General features: G+C 34.4%; 1 protein-coding gene across 1 annotated transcript; it reads right to left on the reverse strand.

Moving 5' to 3' along the window:
- Nucleotides 1-173: 173 nt before the first annotated feature.
- Nucleotides 174-11596, reverse strand: LOC111997283 (uncharacterized). Its single transcript, XM_024029358.2, is given in 15 exon segments — nucleotides 174-614; nucleotides 716-786; nucleotides 873-951; nucleotides 1630-1671; nucleotides 1780-1833; nucleotides 2364-2396; nucleotides 2483-2563; nucleotides 3197-3283; nucleotides 4226-4301; nucleotides 4470-4642; nucleotides 4743-4771; nucleotides 4774-4864; nucleotides 4939-5051; nucleotides 5833-5944; nucleotides 11285-11596. Coding segments are annotated over 15 exon segments (1374 nt in total). The 5' UTR covers nucleotides 11513-11596; the 3' UTR covers nucleotides 174-509.
- Nucleotides 11597-12675: the final 1079 nt, after the last annotated feature.

Below are 12675 nucleotides of genomic sequence, written 5' to 3' on the forward strand. Positions count from 1 at the left end.
GAATGTCTAGCTGCTATAACAGTCAAAGATTTATGTTGCATATAAACAACTCCTGTTGTATTTGAGTCACGTACACGTTACTGTTTGTTATCTTTTAGGCTAGTATTCAGCAGTGCTACTTGTTCAATTATATTGTTTGAAATAAAGTTTGCATATTCATTTACACGCAGATGTTGAAAAGAAGAGAACAACTTTTTGTGGTAAAATGCATGGTCAAAATTTATATGTATCAATATAATTACATTCTTACTCAACCAAAGGGATGCATATATACATCACTGCCTATAAAAGCTATTACAAAGTGGTTGGGAAATACAACAATGAACTATAACACTTGGAGGTGAAGCTTCAATGTTATCCTCTGCAGCTCAAGGGTGCATAAAGTTTGAGGGATAAACATATTGGAAGCTTGTTTGCACTAATACAATTACATTGCTCCATGCAAGGGACCCTAAATATTTACAACAGCCAGCATAGAAAAAATATTTTAAATTACTCAGGACAAACAATCAACTCTCACTTAGCAATGGCGCTTCAATGTCATCCTCTGAATCACTGCTTGAAGTTGGAGGTACCTCAATTTTAAGCAGGCAAGCATAACATAATGAAATCATCTGAGGAGAATAAGATGCAGAGTTAGTTAAAAGAGAGAGAGAGAGAGAGAGAGAGAGAGAGAGAGAGAGAGAGAGAGAGAGAAGGAAGAGTATATGCTTACCATGCATACAGATGCACATACAATACTGAAACCTTTGCAGTTGAAAGGTGCATTGCTTGATAAGAACCATGCTGAGATAAAAATTTAGCTTGTTAGCAATACATATGAATTGATTCTAACACTCAACTAAAAAAAAATGATGGGTTAGTCTACTCACAAGTCAATGGACTCATTACGAGCGGTGATAACAAACTTGCTATTGATTCCACACCAGCCACAAATCCTTGTGCTTTTCCCTGCACAAACAATCGAATATACATGTCAATGGAATGACCACGTACGGTCATGTGCTTTGTACTGCATTTAGCTTAAGAACTAACTCAACACAGAACAAGTTATTTTGATGTGGGAGAACCCTATGTCTACATTTATTTCTTTTTTGTTTGGCATACTCCTGAAATTCTCCATCAATTAAGTGAATGCAGCAATTTCAGGTGTAAAAGTAGCAATTTTCGTGGCATAAAGCATCTGATAACCATAGATAACTGAACAAAAGATAAAAATCATTGGACCAATTTTCGTAGAAAGCCACCATTTTAAACCCAAAACTCACTACTGGACACATGCTGATCTGATTCATTCTGAACACATGTTGTTGAACCTGCCTCATTTTTTTTAATTGAGTTCAAAGTTCAATTTAAAGAAGTAGAAAACAGCCAGTTCTAGATGAGTAGTGTGACTTATGAGATGCATTAGCTTTATTCAAACAACTTTATCAAATTCAGCAACCTCTCCCTATGTATAATAATACCGAAAGGTGAAAATAGAGAAACCAGGAATTTCCTTGTTTTGACAGTAAGAGTAGAAGATTATTATTATTATTATTATTATTATTATTATTTGGTTGCTAGAAAGAATATTAAGAACTATGGAATGCAGAACTATAGGTAATGGGATCACATGTATTTCCAAACCTGATTTTTTGAGGTCGATGCTCTTGAAATAATTGCATAAGTCTGCATATAATTTGACAGGCAAAATTCAAACACCATTAGAATTAAAGGTGAACTGAATAACCACATTGAATATTATTTTATGAAAAAATTTATGATTCCAATACTTACAGCAGGGCTTACAAGGGCAACTACAACTTTAAATGTGGCACTCATGAATGGTACCTGCATTGTGGCAATGTTGCATTGTTACTGACTGAGAAATGTATCCACAGTTAAAAAATAATAAACAGAACTAGGAAACTTTAGTTTTACTTTCACAAAGCCACGATTAACACATGATCGAATTTATAACTCCATATGCGGAATGGAAATTAAAAAATTCAAAATAGCCTAAAGAAAAAAGAAAAGAAAGAAAAGTTTCTGATCAATGTCACTAGTGCTTTTTGAACCACAGATTCTTTCATAAAAGAAGCACTCAAGTTCCCTACATGCACATGAAACTCTTAGAGCATAGAGTATTTTTATATTCCTCATGTAGTATGTTTCACAAAGTTGTTTCCAAAATTTAAAATTTTCAAACTACAAATTACGTATCTAAACATGATTCATGTAAGAAAATAGAACTAACATTGATATGTCCAAAAATCATTTAGGGCAAAATATTTGCTTGCAAGCCAACTCAAGTGTTTATGTGTCAGAAAATTTTTCTTTAGCATAGAATTAAATAACGCATTCATAAAGTATGTACATACCCATGCCGCCCATGCAAGGCCATTGAATAATGCCTGCATAGCAAAAAGAATCATTAGTTTTTATTTTATTTTGTAATTTGTGCTGGAAGGTTTAAAAGAAATGATTATAAGAGACTTACATAAGCTATTGATGCAAGCAAACCTATGCACAATATCACTTTCTCTCCAACCAATGGATTTATTAGTGGAAGCACCAACATCTGGAACCACAAACCAACATGTTATAGGAGGAGCATTTCTGAAGGAATTTAAAATTTTTATAAAAGAAAACAACAAGCTCAACACAATCATCATATGGAATTATTTTTACAAAAGAGGTTTCATTCATGCTGATAGTATGAGCATCGAACAGTACTCTCAATTCCAAAGACTTTGAAAGGATTATAAGCAATTAGGAATCGAGTACTAAAAGGTATAGTACTCTCAATTCCAGAACTCATAAAATAAACTTTTTAATTGTCAAAATTTTCATACGAAAAACAATGTGCTCATTAAGGGAAGACAATTTAACAGAATATGACCCTAAGAATAGTTTCATTTCTATAATCACAATGCCTTTGCATTGTTTTCTAGTTGAGAAGACAGATTATCAACCATTACAACACCAACTGGAAGAATTATTCTTTTGATAACTTCTGAGCAACAAAGCAGAGGATTTATAGGAAAACTCTGGCATATACCAAGCAGATAAAGTTAATAACATGCTAGCAAATATTGATATGCTGCCTTGATTGATGGCAAACGATGAGAATAATTCACAATCTTCAGTATAAAGGTATATCAAACTCTTTTAAGTAAATATAAGGAAACTTTAGCTCCATAATATACTTCACCTGTGAAACAATTGAACCTATTCCCACGATCAACTGAATTTCTGCCAACTGATTTTTGTTGAAACCAAAAACGGCCTTCAGATAGTACTGCACAGGTAGTAGCATAACCATCAATTCATTCAATTAAAACAAAAACATTGTTTCATAAATTTTCATTACTAAACTTCACGGATTGGTTTAGTTGCAGTTATCTTATGAGATGATAAACCTAGCACTATCTTATCCTAAACTATTGATTAAGAAAGCCTTTGGCTTTGCAGTCTCTAGGAAGTCTGAAGCTCTCACACCTTTTCTTTTTCTGCACGAGTATCAGCGCAAAACTTCACCCATTACTTTGGTGGGTTCAGGACATGTACTTGATCTGTTTGCCAATGACAACTGCTAACCAACTAAGTCACGACTCTGATTCATACTCCCCTGAATAAAGCTCTATAGGGTCTCCTGCTCATGTCTAAGTCTCTACCAATTTCTCTTTCTCCAAGTCCTTCCACATTCTATTTGTATAAGATCTTTAAAATATTTCCTTCAAAACTGGACATCTTTGGCTGTATATAATAAGCAAAATCATTTTTATATGTTTTTGGGGTGAGCACATTGCATACAAATCCTACCCCAATAAGGTACATTTACTGGGCATTTCCGCTACTTCCTTTTCTTTATTTTCTCCTCCTCTTTTTCAACCCCAAATCACACAACGTGCCAATTACTGATTTATAAAGACAGTTGGATTTTGGCTAAACTAAGATTGGTAGCAACAATAAGCATCACAAAAGCTTTCAGTTCTATGCAGGATTTTCTTTCAAAATATTTACTTTAAAGATTCTGACTGAAACTATTCTGAAAAGGCTGAAAGAATATGTCGTTTATCAAAAAGAAATAAATAATTATGGAGAAAGGGAAAGAAAATTATATATATATATATATATATATATTTAAAATATCTGATGCTGTATGATGGTACCAAGAGGAAATTGTCGGCATGCAACCATCTATATGCTTGTGAAAATGATAAATTAATAGGAAACATACATTCAAGACGTAGGTGATGCCAGACATTCCCAACTCATAGAAGAAAGAAACCAGAGAAATGCCCCTTAAAGTCGGACTGTAAAATAAAAACGAAGCACTTTTAGCCAGACAAATACAATTTCTGTATAATGTTTTGCAGGAATAAAGGTTTGGATGCTCAGACTGCCTAAGAGATTCCAGATATGGTTTTTACGTAATGCAGGATGAGGATATTTTAAGCTGTCTCGATTATAGACAAAATTACCTGCTCATAACTAATGTAGCAGCATCTTTCATTGATTTGTATCGTTTCTGGAAAATTTTAATTGTCTTAGCTAAGCAAGCTGAATCTTGGTCCCTGTTTGGAGCCCGCTTAACTGTCTCAACCAGAAAGATTTGAAAATAAATTGGAGATAAGATCAAGAGAGCTATTGAAACCTGAAACAAAAGGCTGAATTGGTAAAAATGATTTTACAGAAAAAAAAAATGACAGAATTGAGGCTGTATGGCTAATGCTGAATTTAGAGCAGCAACATACCGGAAAAATGTAATTTTCTGGGAGAAAAGTGCCAGAAGATTTCCCAAGACATGCGAAGCAGAATAAAGGCCTGTTATCCAACTAAAAGCTGCTGCCCTCTTACTCTCTTCAACAACATCCGCCTACAAAGGAAGGAAAAATGTGACCCCCAATATTCCCTATTCATGATCATCAATCATTGAGGAACAAGTCTTACCGCATAAGCAACGGAAATGCAGAAAATACTCCCTTGACTTAGAATATAAGATATTGTACGAAGAACATAGTAAGCATATACAAATCCTCTAGACTGATTCCAGGCAAGTATAGCTGAAAATAGAATACAGAAAAATCAAATTTGTAAATTCACTTGATGATCTTGACAGTATCATTAATGTAATGCTAGTAGCATCATACAAAGAAATCATTAATGTCATTCAAAATTTTAGAAGGTAATCATGTATAGTTGTAATGGAATTTCCTTCTTTTTTTTTTTTTTCCTAATAAATTTATTTTTTCAAAATGTATAGTTGAACTATAATTACATTTAACTTTTCTTTGTCTCTCATCTTTCATACATCATTTAGGGTGCTTATCTTACTTTAGATCAGTTTCAGATGAATGGTGGCATCTGTAGCCATTCAATCAGAATCAGCTGGAATTCAAAATTTTGTGTTTTTCAGATATATATCCACCATAAACAAAAAGGATAACCTTTTACCCTTTTTTGTTTTTTTTTTTTTCAAAAAAAGGTTCTTGTCCAGACGGTGTCAAATTCATTTAGCCTGAAGCCAAATTCATGCCTTAGAAATGATTTATAGGCTTGAATGCTAAACCATTAATCTTTTGAAATGCACATGGTCTATAATATCCCATCCACTGTCTTCAAAAGCATTTGTAAATTTCTTAGACTGAATCACATTTCACATTAAATTTTTTCTAAAATGTTAATTAAAAAAAAACCATAATTGTGAAACAGCTAATGCACACACATAGTGCGATACATATTTGGGGTTTCATATCCTTAATTCTCAAAGTTCAGAAGTAAATATCTAACAGTGTTGTACATATTACTTCACATAATCAAGTAGGTTATTTGAATGAAACATACCAAAAGGGACTATAGATGTGGATATGGTCAGAAGGAGCATTGGTTTACGCCCATACTCATCTGCAAGCTGACCTAACAGTGGAAGCACCACCATTTTGAAAATTCCAACCACCTGCATTCATTTAACATATATATGTCAAACCTTAATTTAAAGAAAGTTTTCCATGTTGTCTTTCCCAGTCTTCTTCTGCATCTCATTTTTATTTTAACAAGAAACTGCTTTCTGTCTCATGCTCAATGCAATCAAATAATTGAAATTTAATTGAAAAGCATAAAGTAAAACAAGTATGAAAAATGTTAACAGATGCCCTAATGGATAAGGGCATTTGTTAGTAAATCATTTTATGAAAAAATTTATGAAAATATATATATATATATTATATATATATATATATATATCAATAGCTTTTTCTATTTCTCATAATAGTTGTATTAAAATTTTCATAAAATGGTTTGTTAACAATTGCCCTAAAAACACAGTTAACAAGAACTGACAAGTATTATACACAATATTTCATAATAAATTTCAGAACTGTTGAGTTGATAAGTTGTAATTGATTCTTCTTTAAACCCATTATTAACTATCCTTGAAAAATTTTGTGACTCTATGGTTATTGAAGGAAACTACATGTCGTAATGCCACACAATGATGAGAAAGGGTATCACATGAAGGCCTATAGTATAATAGCATGCGACCTTTCAAGTTAAAGTTGAGCTGAGAACAGTTTGAAGGACCATAAGTTGTCCCTCTCAAGTGTCTTGATAAGTGTGCCGCTTGTCTTTATTTCAAAAACCAAATTATAAAAATAAAAATACTAATGTGAGACTGAGAGGGTAAGAGTAAAGCTAGGAGGGGGACCCCGGTTACTTGTCTTTTTTTTTTTTTTTTTTGATGATGGTTACTTGTCTTTTTATATATTGGTACACAACATGGTCACATTGATGAAGGTACTACTACAACTACAAGTCTACAACCAAAACAATAATTACTCCCACTTTTTAAGGTTATTTTCTTTCTTCTTCTTCTTCTTCTTCTTCTTCTTTTCTTTTTTTTTTCTTTTTTTTTTTCACAAAAGATGAATATTACAAAATAAATTGAAATTCAGGAGGCCAAAATAACAAATCAATTTTTTTTTAAAAGCATATCATGAATATGGCATCTCTAGGACCCACACCCGAATTCAAAAGATGTAAACATTGCTTACAAGGAACAATTACAGTGCCATTACATAATTTTCAATTACAGAGCTCAAAATTAAAGACATTTCCAAATCAAAATCATATAAGCATATTTCCTTTATTTTGCCAACTTACTTAATTACCTATCATATCCTACCTTCACTCTCACTCATAATTTTGGGAGTGTAGGTGATGATAGGAGAAATCTCAATTGCGTAACCTATAATTAATGAATGCCACTCACCCTTGTAAATATATATATTTTTTAGAATCTCTCTTTTTACTACTTTGTAAATTTATTACTTGAGTTTTGCTGATCCATCAACCTTGATGATCTATTTATGAAAGAAGCCATAGGTATCATATATTGTTTGTATGAAAGATGATTAAAATGATTGAAAAATATAGGAAGAGTTTTTTTTTTTTTTTTTTTTACTAACTTTATATATACCATGCATAACCCATGACCATGAGTCAAAGATTCTAATTGAACCGTAACGTTAATTAAAAGAAAAAGATAAGCGTATATAATATTACTATTATATTGTTAATTAATTTACTATAAGAAGCTTCTAATTTCTATATGTGGAAATTGACAAAGTAATCATTTTATTTAGACCGATTAATTGTCATTTTGAAAACAGCTTATTTAGCTGAAACTAAAAACTTTTTACTGAAAGTAATGTAGATAAAAGTTAGTTAAAATTGTACTATGTGACTCATAAATAGTAACAAAAAGTACAATGAGATCCATGAATAGTATAAAAAATAAATTAAATAGTAAAATAAGTTGGTAAAAATAATTAATGCTAAACGCACTCTTAACCCATTAATAAGTGGATAATTGAATTTTTTTATGCAGAGCACGACATGATTTTTGCGCAATTAGATTCTCAAAAAAATAAAAAATAAAAAAGATTCCTGTAGCTCATAAATATCTAAAGTGTCATCATTTTTATTTCTCGAAGGGAAAGTAGAATAAGAACCAATAATGAATAATAACCTAACAAGTTTTGTGGATCATTTTCATCCATTTGCAATTAATTGTTTACGTAGATTCCAAACCAAGTTATTAAAGTTCTCCAACCAGTATTCATCTCTGAAAGCGGAAGAAGGAAAGTTGACATTGACAGTGTTTTTCTGAAAAAATCAATGTCTAAATTTAACCATCTCAAAATCCTTGAAACTTTAAGGATAATGTTAGAAATACTGAATGATTGTATAATATTTCATAATAAAAGAATGTACATAGGTACCTTTATATATGAGGCATATGTGTACAGTACAAGTAAATATGTGTGCTATACAAGTAACCTAATTTGGGCCTAAAGCTCATAACACTATATACATTAACAGTCCCCCCTCAAACTCAAGATGGATGTGAGACCAACTTGAGATTGTCAACTAAAGTATGAAGGCGTCCCTTAGGATGTGACTTGGTAAAGATATCTGCAAGTTGATCTTTAGAGGAGACTGAGATCAGCTTGAGAGCACCATGAACAAGATAAAAACGGATAAAATGACAATTGATCTCAATGTGTTTAGTCCGTTCATGGAAAACATCATTGTAGGCAATATGAATAGTACTCTGATTATCACAATAAAGAGGAGTAGCAAAGGATGTAGACACACCTAAGTCTTTGAAAAGCCATCGTAGCCAAAGGAGCTCAAATGTGGTATCAGCAAGGGCACGATATTCTGCTTCAGTACTGGAGCGGGCCACATGAGCTTGTTTCTTGCTTCGCCAAGATATCAAAGAAGAACCAAGAAGAAAGCAATAACTAGTGGTGCACCTGCGATCAGTGGGGTCTCCTGCCCAATCAGTATCAGAAAATGCACGGAGAGTAAGAGGAAATTGAGCAGAGTAGAAAAGACCATGGAAGAGAGTGTCTTTTAGGTATCAAAGAATGCGCAGAACAGCAGCATAGTGAGTCGATCGTGGAGCAGACAGATACTGGCTCACCTGGTGAACAGCATAGGAAATATCTGGACGAGTGACTGTGAGATAAACCAAGCTGCCAACCAAGCATTTGTAAAAAGGGGGATTAGACAATGGTTTCCCCCCTAAGGGAGTCAGATGCGCATTAAGCTCAACTGGAGTGTCCACAGTCTTGCTATCAGTGAGTCCAGCACGAGACAAGAGTTCAGAGGCATACTTGGCTTGAGTAATATAAAGTCCATCTGTAAAATGAGTGATTTCAAGACCCAAGAAGTAGCTGAGATGTCCAAGATCTTTCATCTCAAACTGCTGACTGAGAAAAACCTTGAGTTCTTGAATGCCACTGAGGTCATCACCAGTTATGATCATATCATCCACATATAAGAAAAATAAAATAGTACCTTTATCAGTGCGACGAAGAAATAAGGCAGAATCATAGTGACTGGCCATATAACCCAAGTGAGAGATGGTAGAGCTGAATTTGGCAAACCAAGCTCGTGAAGCTTGTTTAAGGCCATAAAGTGCACGTCGAAAGTGACAAACCTTGTTTGAGTCAACAGAGAGACCAAGAGGAGGTTGCATATACACTTCTTCACTTAAATCCCCATTAAGGAATGCATTTTTGACATCCATCTAAAAAAAGTCCCATTTATTGGCAGCAGCAACAACTAAGAGGGCACGAACAGATGAAATACAAGCAACCGAAGCAGAGGTCTCTTCATAATCAATCCCATACTCTTGTGTAAAACCTTTTGCAACAAGACGAGTTTTGTAGTGCTCAATGGACCCATCAGAGCGAGTCTTAATCTTATAAATCCACTTACAACCAACCACAGATTTCCTAGGAGGAAGTGTCACCAAATCCCAAGCATGGTTTTTAGATAATGTATCAAGTTCCTCTTTCATTGCAATCTGCCATAAAGGGTCAGTGGAAGCCTCACGATAGGTGTGAGGCTCGTGTAATACATGAGGGTTACGTGGTTCAGCCTAATGGCCTACATCTACGGAAGAAACTCTAAAGGGCTACATCAATAATATATTAGAGTATAGTACAAATCCTGTATTATAATAAACCATAACATGTGTATATAATAAATTAAACCCTAGACTAAAAGACTTTTAATACAAGTAGGAGATTTGGCTTGCACACAAAATAGAATTAAACTTGGGCCTATACTAATGGGCTAATATATCTCTAACACCCCCTCTCAAACTCAAGATGGAACCTTGATGAAATCTTGAGATTTGATAAGGTTGAGAAGATCCCTTAAATGAAGTTTGGCTCTGTTACGGTAGGCAATGGTCTTGTAGTGTTGATGCGACTTCTAATGGTGGCATGACTATACCGAAGAGTTTTGACGGCAGCAGTAGGAAGCCAAAGAAGATGAACGCAGCGAAAAAAAACACTAAGGAAGACAAAGATTGCTCTTAAAAATACCGCAAGGACAGAAAACCATGGCCACAAAACCATGGCCACAAGAAGGTGGCTCTGATACCATGTTAGAAATACTGAATGATTGTATAGTATTTCATAATAAAAGAATGTACATAGGTGTCTTTATATAGGAGTCATATGTGTGCAGTACAAGTAAATATGTGTGCTATACAAGTAACCTAATTTGGGTTTAAAGTCCACAACACTATATACGTTAACAGATAAAAAAGTATTACCATCAATGATAAAAATTCCAGGAATATGATGGACAACATGCGAGGCCCTTTTTTCTAAAATTCTTTTATTCCTTTTGGGACCATTAGTTGGGGCTGTTAGGTGTCGATGAAAATTCTAACAAACAATGAGAGAACGGAGAATTATGAACTTGATTTGATTCTTTGAGCATAAAATACATAAAATTAAATTAAATGCAAGAAAAAATGGACCATTTTAAACAGTACTCGTAGGATCAACTCCAAAGCATGTCCACCAAACCCAAAAAAAAAAAAAAATCAAGAACTAGGACAGCAGATCATCATGCAGGCACCCCGTTTGGTTTCCGAGAAAATACAGAAAAGAAAATTTTCAACTCTTTTTTGAGTTTCAGTGTCTTGGTGTCTAAAAAAAAAAAAAAAAAAAGCAAGACTCAAACATGTCACAAAGAACAAGAAAGCGCCAAATTCGACAACCATAATTTTTTAAACAGATATAACACAAAAACAACATTTTTTTAATATCCCACGCCACGTTTGAATTGGATATTTGGTACGAAGTTTTTAACCAACTAAACATGGCTCATTTTTCCTCCATTTTTTTTTCTCAGGAGCTAGCAGCTAAACCCAAAAAAGTCCATCCAAAAACCAAAAAAAACAAAAAAAAAGACAGAATTTGTTACATACCGTTTGTTGAAGACCATTAAGATAAATAGCTTCGGTACAGGTTGACTCTCCTGGACATAGAGCATCAGTAATAACATCAACAAGAACAGTAACAGTCATTTCCTCAGCGATCCAATGAACACAGAGTGGTAGTAGCAAGTGAAACATGAGCTTGATTCCTTCCATGTCACTACTGCTGCTGCTACTACTAATGCCTTGTCGTTTTGCAAGAACCTTGTTTGACAACATGGTGTGGTAGAAAATTTAATATTTATATACATAGAAGGAGAAAAATTCGAGGTGGGAATTTTGAGAGCGAGAGAAGGAAATTAAGAAGGGAAGGTGGGACTGGTTGGTGTAGTGAAACTGAGATTTTTGACTGGTTGGTGTGTTGGGAAGTATTTATAAGGTGAAAAAGTGGAAGATCTTGTGGGGGTCGGAGGCTCTGCACCATGCTCGTGTGTAGTCTTAAGTTTTCTAATGATAATAAAACAAGATTCATTTTTTAAATAAAATGAAATGGTGTCTCAACGTTTAATGAGACTATTCCATTATCAAATAATCCTCAATTTTAGAAATATAAATTTTGGTCCAATGGATTAAATTTCAGACCTTCAATTTAGATGCAGATATTTTAAGTGTTAAACAAATGGATTGTCTTTTTTAGTCTTTTAACTTTTATTTTTAGAAGAGGCACAGTGAAAAGGAAGGAAACTATAGACATCTTATTTTGTTTCGGCTTAGAGCATTCTCATCAGCTGTTGTATAAAAAATGTCATTTTGACACATAAAAAACCTACTTTACTATTTTACAACATCATTTTACAACATCTCATTTATCAGGTGTTCTATTTTTCAATCCCATACACTAAAATAATATATCCATCCCATTAAAATATCATTAAAAAAAAAAAAACTTCAGTAAAATTTCTCCCCATCATTCTCATTCTCATCCTCATCGGCAACAACGACAACAATGGCACAACCTATACTGCCGCAACAACACCGACAGCCACCACCGGCACAAACCCACATCCACCAACGCCACCTCCTTTTTTTTTTTTTTTTTTTTTTTTTTTTTTTTTTTTTTCACAACCAGAGAGATCGGCTGCGCACAAACCCACATCCACCGAACCCACCACCAGCACACAAACCCACATCCACCGAACCCACATCCACCAAATTAAACAAACCCACATCCCAAATCCACCAAATCAGTGGCGAGACGGCGATGAGACGGCGATGATCAGTGGCGAGCCTCGGCGTGGCGAGCCTAGGCGTAGTGAGACAGCGATGAGCCTGGGCAAGGCGAGACGGCGAGACGGCGAGACGGCATGGGCGTGGGCGTGGCGATGAGCCTGGGCGTGGCGATGAGCCTGGGCGTGGCGATGAGCCTGGGCGAGGCGAGACGG

This window comes from Quercus suber, unplaced genomic scaffold (assembly GCF_002906115.3).
Source record: "Quercus suber isolate HL8 unplaced genomic scaffold, Cork oak 2.0 scaffold_22, whole genome shotgun sequence".
NCBI lineage: Eukaryota > Viridiplantae > Streptophyta > Magnoliopsida > Fagales > Fagaceae > Quercus > Quercus suber.